Source organism: Brienomyrus brachyistius, chromosome 15 (genome assembly GCF_023856365.1).
Source record: "Brienomyrus brachyistius isolate T26 chromosome 15, BBRACH_0.4, whole genome shotgun sequence".
Taxonomy (NCBI): Eukaryota; Metazoa; Chordata; class Actinopteri; order Osteoglossiformes; family Mormyridae; genus Brienomyrus; species Brienomyrus brachyistius.
Genome location: NC_064547.1, coordinates 24,134,418 through 24,159,959, shown reverse-complemented (window position 1 = coordinate 24,159,959; position 25,542 = coordinate 24,134,418). Strand labels below are relative to the sequence as shown.

At 45.1% G+C, this 25,542-nt stretch overlaps 1 protein-coding gene across 2 annotated transcripts in view; it reads left to right on the top strand.

Moving 5' to 3' along the window:
• Positions 1 to 1,137: 1,137 nt before the first annotated feature.
• Positions 1,138 to 25,542, top strand: part of bcar3 (BCAR3 adaptor protein, NSP family member) — a 60,131-nt gene continuing 35,726 nt past the window's right edge. The window contains exons 1-4 of one of the 2 annotated variants that reach the window (XM_048977199.1): positions 1,138 to 1,472; positions 10,337 to 10,568; positions 13,805 to 13,919; positions 24,901 to 25,225. In XM_048977199.1, coding sequence (XP_048833156.1) covers positions 10,479 to 10,568; positions 13,805 to 13,919; positions 24,901 to 25,225 — 530 coding nt within the window. In that variant the 5' untranslated portion in view covers positions 1,138 to 1,472; positions 10,337 to 10,478. Of the gene's footprint in view, positions 1,473 to 10,336; positions 10,569 to 13,804; positions 13,920 to 20,248; positions 20,486 to 24,900; positions 25,226 to 25,542 lie in introns of those variants that run through there. The other variant, XM_048977200.1, reaches the window with a different exon arrangement.

Sequence of the window (25,542 nt, the reverse complement as noted above, 5' to 3'; positions counted from 1 at the left end):
CTCCTGTCTTTGTGGACCAGTCACCCTGCCTGCACCTTGGCAGGAAAATCCCAGGCTGTATATTTTGCCTGACTGACCTGTAAGATTCTTGCAGCTGTAATTTCAGGAACGCAGAGAGGAAGGCGAGATTGTCACCATGCTCTGAGGATCGACACGCGTGTCTGTTTGATGATATTATTGACCTCAGACGCAAACCAGAGACGATGTAAATGCAGGGTTCTGTCATATATCACTATGTAATAGTAGCAACATACCAGCATAGCCCACATCGCAGAAGGTAAATTTAAATATAAGATGACATATTTGCATGCAGCTTTTCTCTGTTGGGTTACAAATGTAGAAATAAAAGTTTCTGTGGGGATTTCCTGGGGGTTGTGTAATGAAGACATGTTCATCTGACTCCTGAAGTCTTACTGATTCTGCATTCCCGTCGTGCCAAATTTTTTTTTAACAATCCCTGATTACCTCATACTAGCTTCCTAGTTGTGGGAGTTTCTGGCATTCCGACGTGTCTTTAAGCCGAAAAAAAGAAGAAAATTGCCTGCAGACACTTACAAAGCTGAGCATTAAGAAAGTAATATACCTAAGCTTTACTTAGTCAAAAGAATGACGTTCCCAAAGAGCGACCTTGACTAACCTTGACCTGACTCTTAGTCATGGGTTTATAGTCAAGTTATTAACTCTTATAACATCAACCTTCTCATCCAAAAGTCAAAAATGAAAGGGTAGAAAGTGTGGCTAATTTTTAAAAAAGTAATTTTTGTATGGATGAAATTTTCCAGTATTTCTCCGATGGTCAAGGATCATGTGTTCTTCATGAAGCGCCAATTCGTATTCTGGATTTTAGCGTTAATATTAGATTAATAGGGGTTTGACGTTTAATAATGACATCTGTTTTGGTACATTATGATCATCATCTTGTTATTGTTGTTCTTTTGTGGGCAAACGTAAATCAACGGGTTTTAGTTGCGTTCAACAAGAGCTAGTGTTTCGTACCAACTATAGAGCGTATTCTTATAAGGTAGCTGTGTAACATACATATCTCCAGGGGATGGCTTGCGGCAGTATGACAGGAATGCCAAACGGAACGCCTCGGAAGAAGCAGCTCCCCACATTCCGAGAAAAGAGAGAAAGGGATAGAGCACGGCGTGCCTATGTGCATGCCTGTGTGCATGCCTATGTGCATGCCTGTGTGCATCCTGACTCGCGCCCAGGGGCTGCCGATGCTCACCTCGCAGCGCGTGTCCCCTGCAGCCCGCAGGACTCTTAGTGTTTTGGCTGCGACTTCTACTCGCCGCGTTTATCAATCTGCACGGCAAACCCGCTGCAGTAAGAAATAAACCAATTTCCATGTGGACTGGTTGTTACTCTACACGAAAGTGTAGCCTTTAAAAACTGTGATTCGCTGCAGATTTTGGGGGCTACCTTCTGGACATTTTTTGGATAGCCTACTCCTTTGCTCAATTGCAAAGGTAAGTTTCATTCTTTTAAAATACATAAATCAGTATATTTAAAAAGTATAAAAGTTTTGCTGGCATAAAAAGTAGGTTCATGCAGTACATTAAACGGTAATGGTGAACCTGTACAGTTAGCAGTACAGTCTCTGCGTGTCTGCGAGTTTCATCAGAGTATTGCATTTATAAGTCTCAGAGGGGGGCAATAAAGGGAGACATGCATAAAACATTTCCATCTCTTGATAGGGAGAAGGTAATACATTGTAGTGGTTCTTCTGTGTGTCACGTCTTGCTTGTATGCCCAATGCAATCTCAGGAGACGCTGTGCTGTCATCGGTACTATTTCTGCCCCTCTGACAGGCGGCTGTCGGCAAGCTCAGGCACCATATCCCGTGTTTTTATGAGACTGTACACCCTCCTCACTTTACATTCTTGCTTCAAAAATGAAAACATTAAAATCCATTTTAAAAACTCCTATTCTGACGATGTCTGCACATCTTGATTCCTATTTTATATCCGTATGGGATGTTTGTATTTAAAGTCACAAGGAGCCTCTAGAATTCAATTGCTAAATTGGTTGCAATTTCAATAGTCGAGCCTTCTGGTAGTATTTATGAAGAAACCGCGGCACTGCGGTACAGACCCTTTAATGTGGTCCCTTTATCGGTAGGCACGTGGGAGAGGTGTCTGGGAGCGGGCTCTCTTCGGAAAAAGTCTGGCCGCAGTGGGGGCACTGCTACCCCAGCACCGTCTGACACAGTTAATGACCTCCGCTAAACCCGAGTATTTCCCATGCGTGCAACGAAAGAAAAACGGTGATGAAGTAATAAGTAAAAAGGTATTAATAATTTATTTTTAAAAAAGTACAATCATATATATAATTCCAAGAAAGCTTGACAGTATGCATGATAAAAAAGTGTCCCTGCTCAGTGCAGTTCGGTCCAATATAAATGAAAAAAATATATGCAAAAAAAAAAGAAAAAAAAAACTGACGAGATTTCAAAACTAAGCGGATCGATACCAGATGTAATGACTGCGGAGCCTTTTTGTTACTATCAGGCTTCTGACACGATGCTCGTCCCCGCGCTCCTGTGAACGCGCAGCATCCGCGGTCTCCTTGCCGCAGCCGTGACCCTCTTCGAAATTTCACAAAAATGATCGCTGGCAGAGCGTCAAGCTGGTTTTAAGGTCCCCTAAAGGATTAATGCACCATCTACAGGCATGCCCACTCATATTTTGTTGTACCTCATTACAGATGCAGTCCCTTCCTCAGATACGGATTTCTAAAGAGTAACGATTTAACCTTAGTGCAAAACGGAAAAAAAGAAATTTATTGTCTGGACAATATAAAGCCGTTACCTACTTATAAAACCTTTACTTACTAATCATGCAGAAAAAAATGCCCATCATGTTTAAGTTCAGATGTTAACAAAAACATTTCGTACTGTTCCCTTCATTAAAAACATATTTCATCCTGTTGATATCAGATTTAATGTTAAATGTGGTTTTTCTTGAACCTCATACCTCCATAGACCAGACCCTTATTATGTTCTAGAAAATACCTTTGCTCAACCTTAGCTGGATTCATCAAGGAAGTGTTATCACAGCCCATTTCCAAGCAGGGATCTAGTCAACTAACCAATAATCAGGCTGCTGGTTGACAGCCATGGTGTCATGGGTAGCCAGCACTTTTTGGGTGATGTTCACTTGCTCCAGATACTAATTATGTATGTCTAATCAGCTAAAAAACTGCACTCAATTTGCTGATTTCTTCTCATTCATTATGGAAGAGGCTGAAATGGTGACTGGAAGCATCACTTGGTGAACACAGGGGATGGTGACGTGTGATGAGCTCAGTCACCAGCAGGACTGAGTCCAGAAAAAAATCACTAAGGGCACATCTGACATTAACCAATCATTTTTCCTTCTGTGCAAGTAAAACTCCCATGAACCTGCAAAGCACCCATGTAAACCCAGGTTTGGTTCCCAGGAATATAAGAAAAAGACCTTACAGTTAGATGGAGAAAATGCCATTGGTGATAACTGTCATCTATAATGAATTGTGCTGCCTTCTTAAAAAGAGGAATTTACATTAAAACCTCCACTGTGAGGGGAAGTCTGGTCAGACCACGCTCATGATGCAGGCCGGATGTGCCCCTGACTCTGTCCTGCGCACCCCCGTGCCTTGGGAATTAGGCTAGCCTTCAAGGCCATGTTCCCAGGAACTGATACAGAGTTTCAGGGCTCTTCCTGTTTTGAGAAGGCCAAGGACCCCGATCCCAATGGGAACACTTATATCAGCGCATCAATATTTTTAGTCCAAGGCGCAAAAGCTTTTTTTTGTGTTCTCTTTTGACTGTTCCTTAACATGAGCGGCTCTTAATTTAAATAACTGCATAATTGGTGAATTAGTCGTAATAAATGATAATGAATGGTATTAACTTAGCTTAGGTCACACCGTATCTTTCCTTCTCTAACCAGTAACAGAAAATCCCCAATAAACAGCAGTTTAGTATCTTTCTGTTTACAATGTATCTGCAATCTGACATCTATGACAGTACATGACTATTACAGTCCACTTAACCACTATAAGTAGTGGAGTTATCATTTTTGAGGTAATGCATGAATGCATGTATTGAATCACTCATAATCTGGCAGTAGGGGAGAGTGGGGTAAGTTGAGGCAATTTTTACTTATAAAGTCCTCATAGGGAAATAAAATGAGACAGAAGTAAGATGAAAAGATGAGAAGAATGTTTGAACATCAGAATGTATCTATGACAAATCTGCCCGAAGAAAAATTATCTAAAAAAAGTGCCCCTTTGGCTGAATTTGCCCCATGTTAGGGGTAAATTTATCAAAGTCATCGTGTGTCTGCGGGTAAACTGACCCACCGAGTTTTTTAAGTTTAAACATCAGGAACCTGTGCATAATTCAGCGTACAAACATTTTCACAGATGTGAACTTCTGAGAACAACCTACAGATTATTTCCAAACTAGAATTAACAATCAAAACAGTTACTCAATATTTCAGTCGTCAAGGTTGCAGGGAAAAATGAACTGTCACTCCCTCCTTGCTGTTACACCAGCCTTCTGAGGTTGAGGTAGCTTCTTTAAAACATCACTCAGTGGAAAAGATGCTTCATCCTTCTTCTCGAATGCAAAGGTGGGTTTCTCACTGCCAGATTTCCCCCGAATTCTTCTGAGCATCTCAAAATGCTGTGTCTCTAAACTAGGTTGGAATGGCTTTGTAGTTCACATTTTTGACAGTCAGGGTGTGATTACTGATTCTTAATTACCATGCAGACAATTACAGACTCTCGCTATGTGGACGATGACAGACGATGTCCATGTAGCCGATTTGTGATGTTATGAGCAGTGAGCCAGTTGGCATGGAGACATCTTCTATAAACAGCCCATCATACATTCACTTCATCTGTACCTTTTCACTGATAATATCAGATTGGCCTCTGTTTTATTCTCTGGGACCACGCCTTCAGACCCTGACACCTAATCCCAAAGTCACCTGAAACCTAGCCCAAGACTTGGTATCCATTTGGTTTCCGTTTGTGCCAATTGTCTTGAAGGTGGAGTTGCCATACAGTATTTTTGTTTCTCTGCCTTGGTTTTGTTAAATCTGACTCCCCTTCTGAACCCAAATAATATTCCTATTCCATGCTTGCATCTGCACATCACACCATGCTACCATATTGCACCAGGAGAAACTCTTAGCTTGTGGGAGTTTACACTGAAATGTTCTGAGGGCACAATGAAAAATGATTGGTTCCAAAAGATAGCCAATCAGATTGTTGAGGAGGTGGGTTCAAGCAACTAAAGGAGGCAGGATCAAGACATTTGATTGGTTGGCCCCTCCTCCTCTAATTGCATGTAGCCACTTCCTCTACAATCTGATTGGTTACCTCTCAGAACAAATCATTTATCCTTTTGCCCTTAAAACATTTTTGTGTAGGTAAAACTCCCATGATCAGACCCTTAGGGTCATGATACACGGGGAAACCTTTTGAGCAACAGGCAACCAGGTGAGCTAATCAAGACAACTGACAGTTGGCATTTTGTAAAAAAAATTATGTCTAAATTACAGCCTGAGTACATTAAATTATGAGGCAAATTCCCTGTTTTCGGTTTACATATAAAAACTTACCAGTGTAAAAAGACAGAAGATTGTCTTCACTTTATTGCCATTGAGAGGCCATCATTTTTGTTGAATGTTCTTGACAGTCCAAGTCGGTCATGTGAGTGGCTGCTAGCAGTCTGATTGGAAGATATCAAAAAAGTTGCCCAATGAGATTAAAATTTTCCAGGTGGAATTTTTTTGCCCATTCTCAATGGGAAAATGATTGAGCAATGTCGCTCAGCAACACTGCCAGGCAACACTGCTAGGCAACACTGCTCGAAAGGTTACCCCATGTACCATCACCCTAACAATGATCTTACCTTAGGCACGCCAGGTCTGTAAGAAGAGCCTCACTGCTTCATAGCTGATATCACTGGTAACAGCGTACCACTGGCAATGGATGCCGACAGGCCCTGGGTGCAAGGTGGAATTTCTCCTGTTAGTATGAACATTTATTACTAGAGAGAAGGGGCTTCCCGGCCCGAATGGAATGCATGTGCTCTGCCATATTTCACATTGTCCTGGCAAGAACAATCTCCTTATTTGTATCTCACTGACACCTAAATAAAGCTTTATTAGTGTCCATTAGAATGTCAAATCAAAGTTTAATTAGAGCGATACTATATTTTGTTTTGCAAAAAAAGGGGATGCCGGGGGCAGGGTGCCAAGAAAGGCGTCAAAGCAACGCAAATACGCAGACAGAAAATATTCTGGGTGAAGAAAGCGAACGTCAACATGAAACAAAGCGAAATCCCAGACATTTCAGGCATGTTTAGGTCCCAAAAAGGAGGAAGAGTCTGGGAAAGAGGATGTATAGTCACTTTAGTGTTATTATAATATTTAATTTTAACTAAATATAAAAAATGCATGCATATATATATAAAGAAGAAAATATAGGCCTGAACTATTTATTTATTTATTTTTACCGTATCTGAATATGAAAAATAACTCTGTACCAGAGCTCTACTGTATGTGAAATCGCTGTATTCCTTGGCAAATCTGAAACACTCTCAAATCTCTCAACTGTCCGGAAGTCTGGGGTTCTCACCCATAATTAACATCTTGGCTGCATTAACAAGTCTGCTATTCCCAGTAAAAACTTGGCTAATTTGTTGTACATTGTTAGACATTGACTTTGACCTAATCCGTCATAGTGTTGACGGAAAAAAAAAGATTATGCTCGAGCACAAGATAACATTGAGTTTTTGGTTTCCATTTTTAGGAGACAGGGAGCAACAATTTCTGGAGTGTCAACCGTGAGAAATAATTTAATTTATTAGTACCTAATCACATTCTACAGTGTGCTATGTAAGAAATTATGCTTATTTTTCTATATTTCTGAACAGCTAACATGTTAAACTAATGTACCATTAGCATTTTCTGCTAAATCGTAGTTTTATTTTTCGAAAAGTATGAATGTCCTACTATAACTCATATGGGAAGTAAGAGGTGAAGTAGGTACATATAAATCTGATGAACCTCCATAATCCATGATGTAGGATAGGTGTGTGAAAAATAGCTTTTAAGAAGGTTCTGTAAATATGCTCATGTTTCAAATAAATAATACACCCTAATACAGGATAACACATAGAGGTAGTGGAGTGATTTAAGTCTCCTACACTCATATCTTAAAAGATGTCTATTTTCTGGTCATGCCTTATCTTTATTCAGTACAAAGCAGCAATTAAGTAATGAGTCTGAAGCGATATTTCGGAAATGCACGCATGACCAGCATGACACTGAAAAGTTAAGCTGCTTGTTGAATGGCTGCCAGGCCAGTGTTCTTCATCAGTATTCACATCAGTGCCTGTTTTAGCCTCTTATCTCTTATGCTGGGGCGGGGGGTGGGGGCACAGCTCGGGCCTAGCAGGCCTTGTGCAGCATTGCTATGACTCATGGCCAATGAGTCAGCGTGCGCATGGTGTGTCGTAGTCCGTGCCTCTCTCCACGCACCCCAAAGTCCCACAGACGACGAGCTTTCACACTGAAATTCCGGAACCTAGCCCTGCTTCCAAGTTCCTGGGCCGTCTCAACCAGGGACTTATGTGGCTCCTGGCCATTCTTGTGTGTCATTTTCACACCTCACAAAAGGAACTGGGATCTTCATGCTAAATAAGCTTGTGTGACGCAAAATGGTTGCAGGTTAATCTTCACCCATCATTTCGCACAAAACTACACCTCCAGGTAAAAACAATGGAAGATACATTTTTTTTGTTAGTTATTTGTTAGCTATTGGGGGGATTAATCATGATCAAAATGGGATACAGACTTTCATTATATTCTATTTTTATAACCTGCATCTATAACTCACTATTGAATCTGGCTAGCAGATCAATCTTTCGTTTTCCACAAAATAAAAAATTGATATATTTTGCCAAAAAGCACTGGTAAGTTTCAGTGCTGGCACCGACGATAATACACAAAAATACATTGGTTATTGATGGAATTAATTATTGCCATTGTCACCTCCCCAGTAGTTTGTATTCCAATGAAAAGTACCTAGTATGGAGTAGGTACTAAAAAATGGTTCCGGAACTGCCTCCAAGGAACTGCACTGGGGCTGAGCTCCTGAACTGTGATCATGACAAAAGTTGCTAGTTTCACAAAAAGGTTCTGGTTCCTGAAAAAAAAGTTCCTGTGGTGTGAAAGTTCCCAAGGACATTCCAAGGAACTGACAGTTCTCTAGAGATGGTGCTCTGCCTTTATCCCATTCACCGGTACCATTGAAATCCAATCCCACGAGCCACGAGGGTCAAGGAAACGGTTGAAGTTCTGGATCATCGCCCACACAATGTGTTTACTACAGTTAGTACTTACTTAATGTTCTTCGCTTTTGTGAAGTTGTGCTCAGGCCATGTGTGTATGTGCAGTAGGTAGGGCTGAGACTCTTGGTGGCCTTCTAAGTTCTCCCAGCCAGAGCTACAGGCTGATTCTCCACAGCGTCTCCACATCCCATTTAGAAATGCGCCAAGTAAAAGCATCCGGATCAAGTGAGAATCTGCTTCACCAGGAATGTCTGATGATGCCAAATGCAAACTACGTCTTAATGCACAGAAACACATAAATGCCAATCTTTGGACACCAGAGCATGTGGAGGAAGCCCACACAACATGAACCGAACATGCAAACTCCACACAGACAGAGCAGAGATAAGATTTAAACCCCAGCGCCGGTGGTGTGATACACCAGTGCTACCCGGTGAGCCACCATGCTATGATATAAAGAGAAATTAGTGTAACACAAGTGACATAGTCAATCCTGTGATATAACAGATTAGAGGATTTAAAGACCCCCGTATGTCCTGGATGCTTTGGGTAAACAGAAGTAGATAAGCATATACTTTATGCAGGCTAAGGACCAGCAGCATGTTTAACGATGTACTGTAACAGCGGCAATAGTAGCAACACCTGACATTCCTGGCAAGAAGATCTTTTCGTGATTGGCCGCCTTGAGGAGGCACTTTCGCAGACCGTGAGTTCAGCTGTGGTGGTCCTCGTGGAGGATCACTACGGCTTTACAGCCACATTGTTCCCCTGGGGCATTACGAGCCCTGGTTTTGCACCTCCAGCCTGATTTTTATGGGCCATTATTTAGGAATGCATTAGGGGTTATTAAAGTGAAGGGGGGGAGGTTGTTATCTGTGTCAGTGGCAGATGTTTGCATCAGGAGAAATCGGTAATTGGCCTGGACCAGGAAGGGTGTCAGAGGGTGAAAGCTCTTAATCACTGTCACTCCCAGAATGGTGGCTGTTCAAGCCGAGGCTGACCGCAGGGAGGGCTGACCCCAGCGAAAGCTCCCTGTTCAGCACCAAAGCCCAGTGATCCTCGTGCCCTCACTGGTTTTATGTCTCCCGGCTGACGCTCCGACCCAAAGGCTAACAGCGTATGACCTCTCTGCAGTGAACTGACTTTACACCACAGTAATTCACTTCAATGACCATGCTCTGGGCAAAAGAAATTGCACCCCACCTGGCATTCACCAACCGGCCCCCAGGGGCCCAAATACCACCTCACCCAAATCATCTGACTGAAAGTTAAAATACATGTTTATTTTTAAATACACAAAGTATAAACTGATAGCAGCATTCTGACAACAACCTGTCTGATACCGCCTCTAGATTAGGGAGAACTGTTGGGGGCAAACTAATCTCGATCTGGCACCCCTGGCGTCCTGACATCGAACAGTCCCAAAGTTGCCAACTCTTCCCCTTTGTGCGGATTTTAAAAAGAGCTGAAAGTTACTGGACAAGCCGGGAGTCTGGCCTCTCCCTGCTGTAACGTGACACCACAGGTAGAGAGGCAGCACTTGACAAAGCACTTTTGTCTGAAAGGTGATGACATGCGGTAACCTTTACCTGGCTGAGCTCAAATGATGTCTCAGGGCACTGTCACATGGGCGCAGATTTCAAAAGAAAATATACATTCATTTTTATATATCAGTAAAAATTTGCATGTACCATGGGGTTAGGATAGACATCCTCTACAAAAACATGTAACTGGTTTCAAGATAAAAGATTTGAGCGATACCCAAATGATGTCTTCCTGACATGTAGGGTGTGTAAAAACAAATCCACTAGAGAAATGCCCTATTATCTGGACTAAATCATTTTTATGAGTCTGGATTAGTCACAACATTCATCATTTTGTCAAAACTGCGAATGAATCACTTATTATTCAGGTCTGATGCAGCTGAAACCCTCCCATGGTCACTAAACCTCTGCATTTCCTTTATGGTTTTTGCCTTATCAGGGACTCGACCTGATCCTCTGCAGTCCTGAATGCTGTCGATTTAAGCCTCATGCTACAACAAACCTCCTGAGGCCCCCTGCACACCCACGGACGCCCCCCCCCCCAGGTGACACAGCTCTGTGGGAGAAGCGGAGGGCGTACCATGAAACACATGCCCATTTCTAAATGGCTGACCCAGCTGGACCTCCGGGAGTACCTCAGACTCTTTGATGAGGAGTACGATGGAGTGGAGGTAAGAGGTTCTCTTACGGCGAGGAGATCACCCCTGCAGGCCGATCAAAGCCTACATGCGACAGCAGTCATTGCGCTACATGTTATAACCCAAGGGGTCCAACTTACAGTAGAGTGTTGGTATTAGAGCAAAGAATATGACCCTGCTGACAAGTTACAGTTTAATAGTTGTACTTAATTCTTGCTCATTTATCAATTCCAATGAAAATTTCGTTGATAAAAGACGCTGTGTTTTCCTTGTCCGTAAGAAGGTTGAAAATCTTAGGTGAAGTAGCAGGAACAGGAACCTGATAAAGATGACACATTGATGTTGAGACTCATGACTCAGTACGGTAGCAGTTACGCAGTTACTCACTGAACTAGGGCACTGTTTCCCCTCTCGCTCTCAATGGCTGGCGGCTCTGCGTTTCGCCTCTCCTGGATTTCACTGCACTGCGGGCTGCCATTTATCACATGGAGACGTTATCCAGATCTCAACAGATGGATATTTGACACACTCTTGGTGCCCGCTGTGCCGGTTCGACACAGCTGTCTCCGCGATGCAGGGCAGAGGAGTCGGCTCACAGTGGCCAATAGGTTACCATGCCAACACAACCTCTGTGAGCTTAGTGGGGATCATACGATATGAACGTTTGGAGCAAACACAAAAAGAAAATGATCACTGTAGCCATGGAATTTGACAGGGTGTTATTAACAAAGTGTTTGGGACTTTTTTTGAGTAAATTAGTGAGGAAATGGAGAGGCTGACCTTAGTATGACGTTTTCCCAAAGCCTGGCATAGCCATGAGTCAGAGCACTTCATCCAGTTAACAGCTCGTCAACAGTGTGTCCAGGCTTCCGAGGCAAAGGTAGGAAGAAGCATTCAAATCGAGTAAACATGCCAGAAGTCTGTAACTCCTGCTCCCCATTCACTCTGAGTCATGGTTACTGTTTTTGTAAGAAATCGCAGGCCTTCAGTCAAGGCACACATCAGTGCCTCTGAAAAATGTGGCGCTTTCTGCACACCGCGTAAACAGGGGGCTGACTACACTAATCCACACACCTGGAATCAGGACCAAAACACTCACAGCAGGATGGATTTCATGGATATGTGCTTTTCAAAATGTCAGCAGAGTATGCTGGACGAAGGAATGCTTACAAATCACTACTTACAACATTTAATGAAACGTAAGTGGACACAAAAAAGGATGGAATTATGATGTCTTGTCCTTTAGCAGATGGCATCGTGTGTTACTGTTGGAGGCAGAGGCCGCTTGGCTTACTGTGTGGGGTCCCTTGTCCACCCGCAGCCCCAGGTGCAGAACTGACTCACTCCTGCTCTCGGCTGGAAAGAATGGGCTCGCTGTGCACTTGCGAGAGGTTGTTAATAAGCCTGATTCCCGAACGTGGAGGTCATCGCATCTCCTCACGTCCCTGCCATGCACTGTCATAGTCTGGGGACGATGACGCTATGCAAATGGTCACTGGAGAACGAACTAAATCCTGTGTCTGCCGACAAAGTAGGTCACCTGTTCTAGTGAAATGCTAGAATGCCACAGGGAAAGACACAAAAAAGTTGATGAAATAGCTATTAGCACTTGATGAACAGATAGCGCATTAGTAGCTGCATTAAAGTTTTCCATTTCCCCAGAGACAGCGGCTGCTCCTTAGGTTGTTTATCTGGAAAATGGGATCAAGTTAGAGGAGAAGTGCAAAGGACAGAATGTGGGAACACTTATGATGAAGGAAATCATGTATATGGGAAACATTCAGCCCCCCCGCACACCGGGACCCCTATGATTAAAGTTCATGGGGGGGAAGGGGGGCATATCATGAAATACAAGACAGATTATGAGCCGTACTGGTCCAAAACTTCAAAATTGGACACATGATTTTATTTTGAAAACAGAGCAATTCCATGAAACAGTGTTTCCCAATCCGGTCCTTGGGGACCCCAACACCAGTCCACGTTTTCAGTCTTTCCCAGCTTCCAGTAATGTGGACTGTCTGCCAGGGAGTTGGGAGGGAGGAAACATGTGGACCTGGGGGTCCCCGAGGACCGGATTGAGAAGCACTGCCGTAAAATACAGGATGATCCTCTGAAATACGGGACAGATAGCAGCTCTGCTTGGAGCTGGAAAGCAGAGTGCCAGTCACAGCCTGATCCAGCATGGGCCCGACGTGGGCAGGCGCTTGCTACTCCCAGACAGTGCTAGTCTGAAGCAGGCCTCGTGGTTATGGAATCCGTGGGCACTTTCTGTGATTTCAAAACCCCTGAACCACCCCAGCTTTTTACTGGAGAGACTTATCGTAAATCGCTGTTACAAGACGGCACACGCACGGCGGGGGCATACAAAGAGGTGCAGATCACTGCAAGACGTGCGTGTTCGGTACAGTCATCCCCCAAGCTGCCTGAGTTCCCTCCGCTTTCCCTCTGGAAATTCCCACCATCCGTGGGGGCATCCAGGGGAAGCCAATTCAGGACCGCCGGAGTGATAGCAGGTCAGAGGATGATCGCAGGGCCCCAATGGCAACCTGAGGCTCACTGTGCCTGTTGATATGGTCACAGCCCACCATGAAACGGGGCAATCAATTCATCTGCTTGTTATAAACGTAACAATAATCTTCCACCATGCTTCATTAAACCGTGGCAACAGGCATAGACTGTAACATAGTTAGCTAACAGACCTAACTTCACTGCACTGCACTGTACCGCCAGCCATGCTAACAGGCTGCAGCAAGGGACAATTTTCCAGTGTGTGAAACAACTAAAAAAAGGTAAATAAATAAATGAAAATATTTTGGAACCCTCACATAATATCAATGATTCAGTAATTACAGTATGTAAAGAGGCAGTATTAGATATGCATGGACCGTAATTATTGAAATAGAAGACGGCAGTGCTGTTTGTCTGCTCAGGTTCGGTGCTTCCCCAGTGAACTGCGGCTGTAGAGAAAAGATTCGCCTCTAAAAGAAATGTAATTCTGGGCAAGAAAAAAAATTCCACAAAAATGCAAATATGATGGGGATGGCCAATGGGATGGCCAGGTTTCAGTCTGGGAGGGGGCATTGCTGCCCCTTGCACCCCCCAGATCCGCGTATGGTTTCATATCTGATCGCATTTACTTTTCCTTATATAGACTACAGACCTACGATTTGCCACATAGTGGACGTGATTAGAGGCTGAGAGCTCGGGGCGCCCCCATCTGGCCGAAGCATGCACCGGCACTGATACTGTCCCTTTCGTCCTTCACGCAGGACCTGCTGGGCGTGACGGAGCTGGACCTGCAGCAGCTGGGCGTCCACAACCGTGTGCATCGAGTGCACATGCTGTCCAGCATCCGGGTGCTGCAGGAGCGCGACAGGGCCATGGGTAAGTCTCAGTAAGATCTACATCCGCAAGTGATTTACTCGACTATTTGTCTGAACGTAAGGATCAGCTGACTTGCCTGGGTCTTTGAGTCAAGCCATTGAGTTGGATACTCCTGCTAAAAAGGGTATGAATACAAACAAGTACCCTCACAAGGTGTCACTTTGCAGGGTGATGCCATTTGAGGCAATGTAGGGCCAAAAAACAGGATTAGGACTCGATATGGCAGCTTTTCTCTCTGTTTATACTGACGCAGAAACAACACACTGGGGAAGCGGGTGTTTTAAGCAGTGCAGAATCGCTCGCTTTACTCTAAAATCCACACGGCTGACCAAACAGGACTGCCTCTTATCGGCTAGATCTGCCAGGCCTGTTTTTACAGACCATGGTCAGGCCCTGTTCGCTGGGTTTCCCACCTCCTGTGCTCTGTTTATGTTGGGCTGCTTGTGCCTGACAGGGTGTCTGGACTGAGAGGGAAAAGAGCTTATTAGGCATTAACGCGAAGGCCGGGATCATGCGACGGGAGCTGCTGCACCCACAAGCTGAACCTCACCGGTCCAGAGATACAAGATGAATGGCATCATCTTCTGAGAAGGAAATCTCCATCTGCTACAGCACTGTAGACCACCCAGAGGAGCTACTGCACGCCCTCTTAATGACAATGCTCTTCAAAATCTGCCCAAACACAAAGCAGTCACCGCCTTCTTTGAAGTCAAGAGCACTTACTGGCTGAATTTCCTTCATGTGCATCCTTTGTTTGGCTCCTAATCCAGAGCATACTATTGAGCAGGAATTAATGTTACATGCTGACTGGGTATGACCGTGATTATTACAGTGCTATTAGGGTCTCAGTGAAGGCAATCGGGAGAACCGGAAATTCATTAGAATATAAATACGGTCAGAGAAGGGAGTGCCGATTGGCTGCCAGGAAAGAAAGACATAACACCTCATTACAGTAAGCACAGATAGCACGCGGCTCTGTCTCTGCCTGCAATGTAGACACAATGACATGCCCCAGCCCCCGCTCCCGCCCCCCCCGCCGGGTCAGAGGAAGCCACGGGTAGTGGGAGCGCATCCCAGTGTTCAACAGGTGATTATGCACTCGTCACCCCGGCGCTGGGTGCAGAACCGGCAGTCGGCCCTGCAGCAATGAGCCTCGCTGTGTAATTAAGCACTAAGGGAGCGTGTATAAATTATCGGTACGGATTGCAGGCAGGCTGCTGCTTGCTTGCGGCACATCGGGAGCAGGCAATAAGGAGATTTGCATTCAGAATCACTGGCTTGGTTAACAGGCTCAGCCCAGCAGGACTTTGCCAGGACGTTGCCTCGTTTCCTTACCTTCCGCGGGGGGGGGAGAGGGACCGGGAACCATGTGCAGGGGGCTTTTCAGTAACACTGGTATCTATTTACTCATTAATCTGTGCACTTTTAGTTTGACATGTTCTAGGGACATCAGACTTGTTGCTAGGAGCCCTAAGATAGCAGAGGTGGGGAACATATGGCCAGGGTTGCCTGTTGAAGTGTGTTAAAAGTCCGTGTAATAACTGACCTTTAATAACTAACCTTTTTCATCAACAGTACTAGTGAATATGCTTAGCTTATACTTATGCTTATGCTTAAGACGTGGATAGAGAACAACCTGTCGAATGTTCAAAATAACGCTACCACCATGTCAGCATTATTTTGGAGACCACGAATGCTGGGTTTCTTTAGGTAGGACCATGATGCGTCATCCTGATGGAGGAGGGGGAGCTCAGCATTGGGACTGTCGTACTGCGGCTTCACTGACATGTCAGGTGCCTGAGAGCTGCCCCTCTAGGCTAGATCTGTGCTCCCCTTAACTGCACCGTAGAAAAGAGATCCTCAGAGCAGAGGACAAAGACCTGGCAGTGTGCACTGGAGCAGCAACCCACTAACCTGAATGTGGACTCGAGTGAATGGCTGGTAAGCTGTCACCGAAAGAGGGAGACACAAGGTCCGGCTCACTGAAGAGGAAATCAGGGAACAGATTAATAGAGTGAGCAAATGAATAAAGACAAGGCCATCCTAACATGTCCGAGAGATAAAAATGGGAATGCAGGTTCCATTCTGCAAGTGCAAAAACAAGGAAACAGCAGAGAGTGAACAAAACTGGAAATGAGTGAAATGACAACACAAATACCACAGCAACATATGGACATTTCATGAAAAATATGATAAGGAAAGAAACCCATGAAAGGAAACTTAGATACAATTGCATGGTTTGAGGTACTATGAAAACAGTGTATAACTTCTTGTTTCAAGAGCATTTTGTATTAGATTTCTTAAATCATGCTCATTTCCTATATGTATCTCTATTCCTTGGTCAGGCAATATATATGCTTTTGGGACCAGTCCACCAACACTGCCAGAGACACTTCATTGTTAGCGCAATAACTCAAAAAGTATTTGACAGACCTTTTTCAAAGTGTACAATCACATTGTCCATATGATAAACTGGAATGGATAAAATTTTAAAACAGATCGCCTACTGATAGCAAACAAAATTGCACTTGAGCCCATTAGTGCGATAACTCAGAAATTAGTTGAAGGATCTTTTTCAAGCTGTGTATTGTATGGGTAACGATCTGGAAGGGTTCAAATTTTAAGACAAATCGCTCCTAAAATTGAAGCAATGCTGCTTAGCGGCAGCAAAGGGAAGGGTGACTGCAGGTGACATTTGACCTTTTATACAGGATAACTTTCTTTGGTTTTATTACTATACTTACTCTGTTCGATTTTTAACAGATGATTTTATGAGTGTTGTAATATTCATCACAAGCCCACCCCTCCTCTGCAAATTTTATCAGTAGCAGTCCACTAGCTGGTCGGCAAAATTTATCAATTTAACTAAATAAATATTTTTAGAAAGGTGGGGAGAGTGCATATAGTAGGCTTGGGTGGCATTATGATGATATTTTCCTTATACGGTACTATTTTTATTTTCATCTTAGATGAACCACCGGCTCAGTAAAATTTATCGTGGTGGAATTTGATCGTGTCATTTTGGCCTTATTCTTGACATTTGTGGAACACGAAAGAACAAGCTGGTGAACCTGATTACATTAAGACAAGTCAGACAAAGTAGGACTACATTAATAAATACAGGAAACCACCTACCTGATGAGGAAAGATTGTGCAAATTGGCATGTAAGCGGAATGTGCAATAAATTAATGTGTAGTTTCAGAGGAACCTGTCATGACTAGAGCTCAGAGCGTTTATTGGCTTTTACATTTCCATATGATCATTCCAGTAATTCTAGAAATTGTAGTGGTTGGGGGTGTGAGAGGAGATTAGATGGGGGGAGGGGTGGCAGGGCTGTCCGGGGAATACATTGTTCTCATTCTTACAGAATCTTTCCTAATTATTCATTAGCATTCATCAAGGGCAGCCTGGTGACTCAGTAGGTAACATTGTTAACATCCACCAGTAGGGTTGTGGGTTCTGATCCAGTTCCTACTTTCTGAGTTGTGTGGGTTTTCGTTGTGCATTTTGGGTGTCCTCAATTTTGGGATCAGTTACAACAAACTGGACAAAACGTAATTAAAGACGTGGATAGAGAACGACCTGTCGAATGTTTAAAATGACGCTACCACCTTGTTTGTTCTAGATTACACCAAATCCTAGAGGACGCAGAATGTTTTCGATGCAGCAGTCCCACATACAGAGAGCAAATAAAGTATTGGGGCGAGTGCCTGAGTCATTTTGATAAAGGAAATTACAGCTCTTTTGAAATGAAAGTTGCTCTATTAACAGCCACTATATACTACCAGGCACAGACAGAGAAGCCAACAATTTAAACAATAATTACAGTTATCGGATATAACAAAGCACACACATTTCATGGCAAACAGTACATGGTTAAGAAATTTGCTATTAGCAGAAATAGAGAAATACACATATTAACTTACAATATTTGAACTGTCGTGTGGTGTAAAGCATGCCGGTAACTGCATACTGTAATTAGTCCTGCTGACCAACCCCACAGCATCACATTTAAGTCATGGACAGTGTGAGAGATCAGATGCATTGGTGGACTTTAGTGCCATCTGAAGTATTCGCTAATCTGTCTTTGGTAGTCCAAGCACTTAACAGTATCCCATCATTCACACTTTTGACTATCATGTACTGTTCCTCTTTAAATCTTCTCTTGACCTCTACTTGATGACAATTCAGAGTAACATGAGAGGCCAGATGATGTTTGGTCATGCAGGAGCATGCAGATGAGCTGTTATTTACGCCTGACGGAAAACATTAGTTACCATGGCTAGAAGATTCCACGTCGGGTTCAGCTGAGACTCTGATCCAAAGATAGCATGTCACAGCATCACCAAGGATGTCGGCGTGCCTCCTTAGGTTTCCATGGGTTGAGATTTGCATTTGTAGTCCTGGATAAAAAAAATCTTTTGGGGACTGAAGTGAAAATATTGAAAAATATAGTTTCAATTGGAGGAAGTAAATACATGAAATATATCAAAAATAAGTATCACAAAAATATGAAGAACCACGGCGTTTCAGTACGCAAATGTCCGTAGCTCTTTCTGAAGTTCTGACGAAGCTATGAAATGCCTGTGTATCTACTAAATTCACATAGTTATCTACAATTTTAGTGCACAAGGCACTTCCAGTATCTGTCCATCACACTGTGTAATAAACTTCATTTACTCCGTTTTGTCATTTTAAAGTTTAGCTTTTCAGAGCTGTCTAAAACGGTCAGAACATCCGAGGAAATGCTGACAACTAATGGGGTCATTTGAGTCTCATTTGCGTTTTCTTTAAAGCTGTTTCTTTCAGCTTTGGTTCCTGTGGTCAAACAGACAGAGCATCTGCCCAGAAGAGCCAAAACAAAGTATTCTTATCAATGCTATGGCTGGTATTTTTATTGAATACTTTCTTTAGTGATTGACCCATCACAGACTGTCCAGCAGTTTATGATCGTCTCTCGCTTCTTCACGAGTCATAAATGAATAAATACTTTTGGCTGGAAATCAGGGATCAGCAAATTCCTAGAAAGTTTTCAGGATTAAGTATTTTGTCCCCAACTTTAGTTCTGAGAAAAGAGCTATTTGAAGTTTTTTTTCATGTTCAAAGCTTATTAATATTCGAGGTGGATAGTTAGGGTCCAGAAAGAAAAAAAAATCAGACCAAGATATTGTTTCAACCCACCAGTTGAGTATAAAGAGTCATAATTACAGATTACTCAACTGGTTGGTTGAAACAATATCTTGGTCTGATTTTTTTTCTTTCTGGACCTGAACTATCCACCTCCGATTAATATTCATTCCTTCATTCTCCATACCCACTTCTCCTAAGCAGGGTCATGGAGGTCTGGAGCCTGTCCTGATAACGATGGCAGGGTAAGGTTTATTTCAGAATCTCAGAGTACACGAATCTCTACAATACTTGCCAAAATAATGAAGCCTCCCTTTAAAAGACACGTTTCACTTATAGAGAATTCAGCACACAGACTGATAGCATCTTCCCTGCGATGGGGCTGGCCTTGCTGCAGGGCAGGTGAGCGGCTCCCGCTCTGCCTAGCTGGACGGGTCATGACGGCTCAGCAGCCTGGGGACGCAGAGCATCAGATAAGGGCAGCGTGTGAGCAGGCAGGTCCAGCTCCTGCTGGGCGCCGTGGCCATAAACCTTCTGGACACGGAATGAGTGACAGGGCAAGCGGGTAAATGACAGTGTGGCTCGTATACCATCTGCTATGCAGACTTTATTTTAAACGGTGCCTCTTATTAGCTGCCCGGACACCCGCCTGTTGCATGTAATAAGAAGGGATCATTCAGGCATCCAGGAAGCGCAGGAGTGTCAATGTACGACACAAAACAAAAAACACACAGCGTCTGCGTCCTACGTCATGGGGCATGGTGTTGGTGTGAAGCTGCTGCAGGAGGAACAGACAAAACATGGTGTTTACTGTGGCCCACGCTGAAGAGCTCTGAACAGATAAGGGGAAAAGAGAGCTGATTTAGCCACAGATTCTTTTTTTCCCGGATTTATGTTATCGTATGTGATCTTTCCAGCCTTGTTGTCAATGTAACTAGAGAATAAGCCTTTCTCTTAGTGGCACATTCGCAGTTTAAATACGCAGTGTGACTGCCTTGTGAGAGAGCACTGCGAGACAGTGTGAAAGTTTGGGTGAAGTTATAAACTTTCTCGGGTGAGACCGTTACCATCTGGCAGAGAGTGGGCCTGGTGCTGGGGGCGGGGCCTGGACCGGCCTGGCTCTCTGCTCTCCCTCTGTTTCCGCCCAGCGTGGAGGGTGTGGCTGGAAAGCTATAAATCACTGTAGTCGCGGGGAGGTCCCACCAAGCTGGGCCAGAGAGGGGGAAGAGAGTGCACTGACTCGGGAGGGGCCAGAACACCGGCACAGCGTAGCACAGCAGGGCTCGACCGGACCTGCAGTGCCCAGCACCGGGGGAGGAGATCGTGTGGTATTCCTGCTGTTGGGGGCCTGTCTGAGCACATGCAGTATTGCGGAATCTGACTCAGTCCTCCAGAACTGGACAAACCTTCCAACTGGATTTTGCAAAAGTTAAGAGAGGTAAGCTGTGGTGATGGATCTGCTCTGGGGTCAGTCAGACAGAGGTGCACCTTTTGCCTTAGGTGTGTTATGGAACATGCGGGGTAAACAGCTTGAGGTGGAATGACACAGAAAGACGGTTCGCATGCACTTATTCTACAATCTTTATTGGGTAAGTTACTGTGCAGATTCTACATTTAATACTCCTGGAATCTTGCTGGTGTGTAAAGTGAAACTTCTCAAGACATTTAGAAGTGAGTCTTAACAATAAGCGTAATAGAAGATGCAATATCTGATTCTTGCAAACTGGCAAGACAAAGAGCCATTAGGTAATTTTAATAAGTAAAGGGCAGATTCGGCTTTGGAGCTGGAAATGTTGACAGGAGTCTCATGGTAACGCTGGTGTGAGCTTGAAGTTTTCAGCCATATAATTTGAAAGAACGTAGGACAAGCCTGTTCGGGAATGACTTTGCGGGACACGGGCTTTGTGGGATAATGACGGATTATCTGAGGAGCCGTTTCATGTGACGGGTGGCGAGCAGAGTGAGAAAACACAACTACTGAGTGTAAACTAAACAACACAAAGGCAGTGCGGCGGCTCATCCTGCGTGTGTGTGCGTGCGTGAGGTATCACCAGGGCAGCCTGATTTAATGACTGGCTGATTAATATGTCACATGCAGTGATGCCGGCTGAAAGCCGCTCTGGGGGGAGCCCTTCCCACCAACACAAGAGGAGGCCATTAAACCCCCCCCCCCCAGTCTCAACAATGCAAAGATGTGAAAGCAGTATCGTGTGACTCGCAGTTATTGTTCCCCTCGGCAGTAAGGAGTGAGCTGGCTGCGTCTCGGCTGCGCTGCCTGTCTGCGTCTGCGCTGCCTGTCTGTGTCTGTGTGTACCGCTGCATGCTGCTGCTGTTTCCCCGCGTCTTGCCTGCTTATCTGCACTCTGCATTTTTTCCTGCCTCAGTGCTTCCTCTTTAACGAGCTCCCCAGTTCAGAGGAGTAATTAGGGGGCCAGGCTTGTCACATGTGTCTCTGAAACGTGTGCTTGCTGACGCACGAGCGGAAGGCCGCTGGGGCACCGGGCCGCTGGGGCACTGGGGGCGCCCCACGCCGCAGCCTATTGGCTCAGCACGCTCTTTATTTTTAAACTTCCCCTTTCCGCTGATAAGCCTCGCGGCGTGGGCTGCCCGAGCCCCCTGAAGATGTGGATCTGGTGAGGGTGAGCCAGGGCCTGCATGGAGAGACTGGAGTTCAGGAGGAGTGAAACAGATTTTGGAAGGACTGTCTGATATGTGGGTGACAAGCCGAAGTGGGCATGAGCATCCTGCAGAGCTACCTAGCCTCCCCACTTCCATCCAGCACCTCCTCCATCTCCTCCCACTTGCCTCCTCCTTATAGCTAACTCTCCACCTTCTGAGCTGATTCCTTACCTCCTCATTTTATCTGCCTATCTGTCTTCTCTTTCTTCCACCTGATTCCTCACCTCCTCATTTTAGCTGCCTGTCTTCTCCTTTTTCCACCTGACTCCTCACCTCCTTCTCCTTCCAGCTACCTCCTCACCTCCTCCTCTTCCTAGATATTTCCTCACCTCCTCCTCCCATAACCCTCCAAACTTGTTGATCCCATTGTCTGTGCAGCTCAGGTCTGAATTCATTAATTCCCCGGCTTCCCAACAGAGTGCTGGGGGCAGGGATAGGCTTGGAGACCCAAACAATGGAAAAGGCTGTCTTCTTTTGGCTCTCCACATAGATTTTTAGATGGCATCAGTACGACCGGCAAATTAGAAATGACTAAAAAGGACTGTCGGTAACTTTGGCTTAAGTCTGCACATCATGTGACCTGGCCAGAGTGTCACATCTATGGCATGGTGCTTCAGCGAGGGGCCCCAGATCTCACAGACCTCCACCAGGACAAACAGCTTGGATGCAGGATGAAACGGTGGTGGTGGGGGGGGGGGGGGGGGGGCGGGGGCTTGGGTTTGAGCTGCATAACGCAAACTTTGGGAGAGACTTCAGCCATGTTGCACTGGATGGTATGGAGAATGATGTCATTGGCAGGAAATCGTCAAGTTCGGTGTGAATGCAGTGCAGCAACAGGTCCAGATCAAAAAGCGCATGTCTGATAGAATCTGTGATGGTGTGTGGAGGAAGGGGGGGGGGGCTGCAGCTTTGGGGGTGGGTGGGGTGCTCCCAGGGGCAACCCCTGATGTCATCTTTCACTTCAGCAGCCGCACAAAAGCGGGTGGGGGGTACAAGTTATTCAGCGGCATTCCTGAAGGACCACGCTCTTCTGACAGAACAACTGAGAGCCTGTATGCCAGCACTCCATGGGGGTTGGACCACGGCAGCCAATCAGACGTGAGCCCAAACAGATTAGACCGTGGAGGAGTTTTAGGGCAAAGATATCTAACTCAGTACAAGGAGGCGTGTTATTGGTCTGCATCTGACCAGATTTGGGTAGTTTTACATAAGGCGTAACAATGAATTAGTCATAGAGATTTCAAAATTTTTCACTGGTTACTTGATATATTTCAGGTCTACATGACATTTTATACTTGTACATACTGTGGAGAAAAAAAAGCATCAAGGTATCACAGATTCCTTAGTCAGGATTATATTTTACGCCAGAAAATCATACCTGGCCCATTTTTGTACTTATTTTTAAATATCCTCTGCTTGTTCACACTGTTTTCTGCTGCTAAAACACCTTTAATGCATTAGTGCCCTTCAGAGTGATGTCATATGATGTCACCTGGTTTGGGTTCATCAAAAATGGGTGTGTTTTTCTTTCTTGTGAATGCCTGAATCACACAGGATCTCCACTGTACCCACTTAGAAACAAGCACACACTTCCAAACCCGTGTGAATCCCACAGTCCAGCATGTGTAACTCTGCCTGCGGCCTAACGCCTTGATCACCCTGAGAGTGGGGGGGTGGGGGGGTGGCATTGCCTAGGAATGGTATAGGATGGCAATGCCCATTGACTTCTGGTAGGAGGCTTTTATTTAACCATCAGAAAGTGCTTGAGACAGCTTTGAAGTCTTGTCCCGCCCAAGAATGTCTCTATCGCCTGGACCTCCAGTGAGAGAGTGCCCCTAGGAGGAGGGGATTGAGTTTCACGCCCTAAAATGCAGCACCTGTGCCTCAGTGCGTGACTGAGTGTGTGCTGAATGGGGATGATGGTGGTGGTTAAAGATGTTAGCATACTTTCTGCGCTCAGCTGCTGCCTGGGTCACTTGGTTTTGCTTACCGTCTCTCTTTCTTTGGTGCTGCGTCCATAGGAAGTTCGGTGCATGAAGGAAGCTCTTGCTGCTGCGTACTTATTTTCCTTTATATCTGTAAAACCGTAACATATGAAGTAAATCAGAGCTGGTGGAATGTGTATTTTTAAAGCTTCACAAATTCAAAACCACCTGCAGATCTGAGTTTTAAGCCGTAAGACATGGGATTTCAAACTCCAAACACGGAGGGCAGGAGCCCTGCACGGTTTTGGGTTTCCCCTCAATTAACACATCTGATTCAACTCCTTGTGCTAAGTACCATACTCTTGAGCTGAATCATTTGTGGTGGAACAGGAGAAGAACGAAGCTACACAGGGCTCCGGCCCCCCAGGACTGGAGTTTGACACCCCTGCCTTAACTTATAAAAAAATGAAAGTTGTATTATATCAGGGGTCTCCAGCCCCAGACCTGCATGTTTTTGGGGTTTCCCCTCATTTAACACACCTGATTCAACTTCTCTGCTAATTACCGCCCATTTCTGGAGTTGGGGCACAGGGGGGCCCAGGGAAGAAACCAAGCTGTGCAGGGTTGGGGCTCTCCAGGACTGCCACTGAGACCCCTGTATTATATTATATTATTATAAAAAAATAGGTTCCCAAGAACAGGTGAAGTGAACACTGGGGGGCGGCTATGAAGGGGAGGGGCCAAACCCCCAGATTTTACTAGTCTGTTCCCCTGGTTGTTTTGTGTTGGAAAGTCAGCAGTAATGAATAAGCACGTCTTCTCTGTCAGTAGATTCTTCATCCCAGCGTTACAATTAGTGGCGTACAAGCCTTGACGAGGAATGCTGAGGTAAACATGTTTTGGGCAGAAATCCCAGTCCTCTGGCCTGTGGTTAAAGCACCACAGAGCTCAGCCTGAGGCCATTCCAGCACATCTCCTCACTGCAGGCGTACACTGCAGCCTTCCGGCCCTACAGTGCTAATTGTGCGTGTACTGAACAGACCAGTAAAAATAAACAGAGGCTAAAGGTCATCTGAGACTGATGACAGCTGTGACGGAGTGAAACTCTGACACCTAGTTTAATAAAAAAATAACCCTGATCTGATAAGCTTTAGTGCCCATACTTTCACCAAATGTGATGTCATAATATTGTTGTTTGTTCTGTGTGTGATGTCATTATGGCGTTGCTTGTTCTGTATGTGATCCACAGAGCTGAGGATGATGTCACAGGGGAGGTTTGCCAGTCTGCCCCGGAACGTCCACACGGACCGCCAGTGCTCTCTGGCCTCCTCCATGGATCTGCTCAGCTGTCGGCCAGCTGTCCTCGACGTGGAACCCAGGTTCCGGGGCGTCTCCATCCACGGAACCCTGCCCCGTAAGAAGAAGGGCTCCTCCCCGGCCTGGGCCATGGACACACGTGGCCACATGGGCACCCTGCCAGCCCGCTCGCGCCTGCGGTCCCCCCAGCTCGTCCACAACGTCATTGTGGAACACGGGCCCCCGCCAGCTGACATGGAGTACCCCCCCATGAACAGGTGACCGCAGCCCAAACCTTTTCTTGCTCATACTCTCGTTACATCATTCATTTTGCTTATGAAACACAATCCTGGAAAATTATGCTTAGAGATGGTGACACCTGCAAAGTTTTGGAAACAAGCTGTGAGCTGTAAACACTACCGGAAGCTGCTGAGATGTGCTCCTTGGTATTAGTGACTCCCTCCCTCCATCCATTCATCCATCTATCCATCTTCTAAATGCTTCTCCTGGCCAGAGTCATGGCTCAGTATAATATATGAAGGGCAAATTTCCAAAATGATTTCAAGAAAATTCCTGTGGACTATTTATAGTGGGG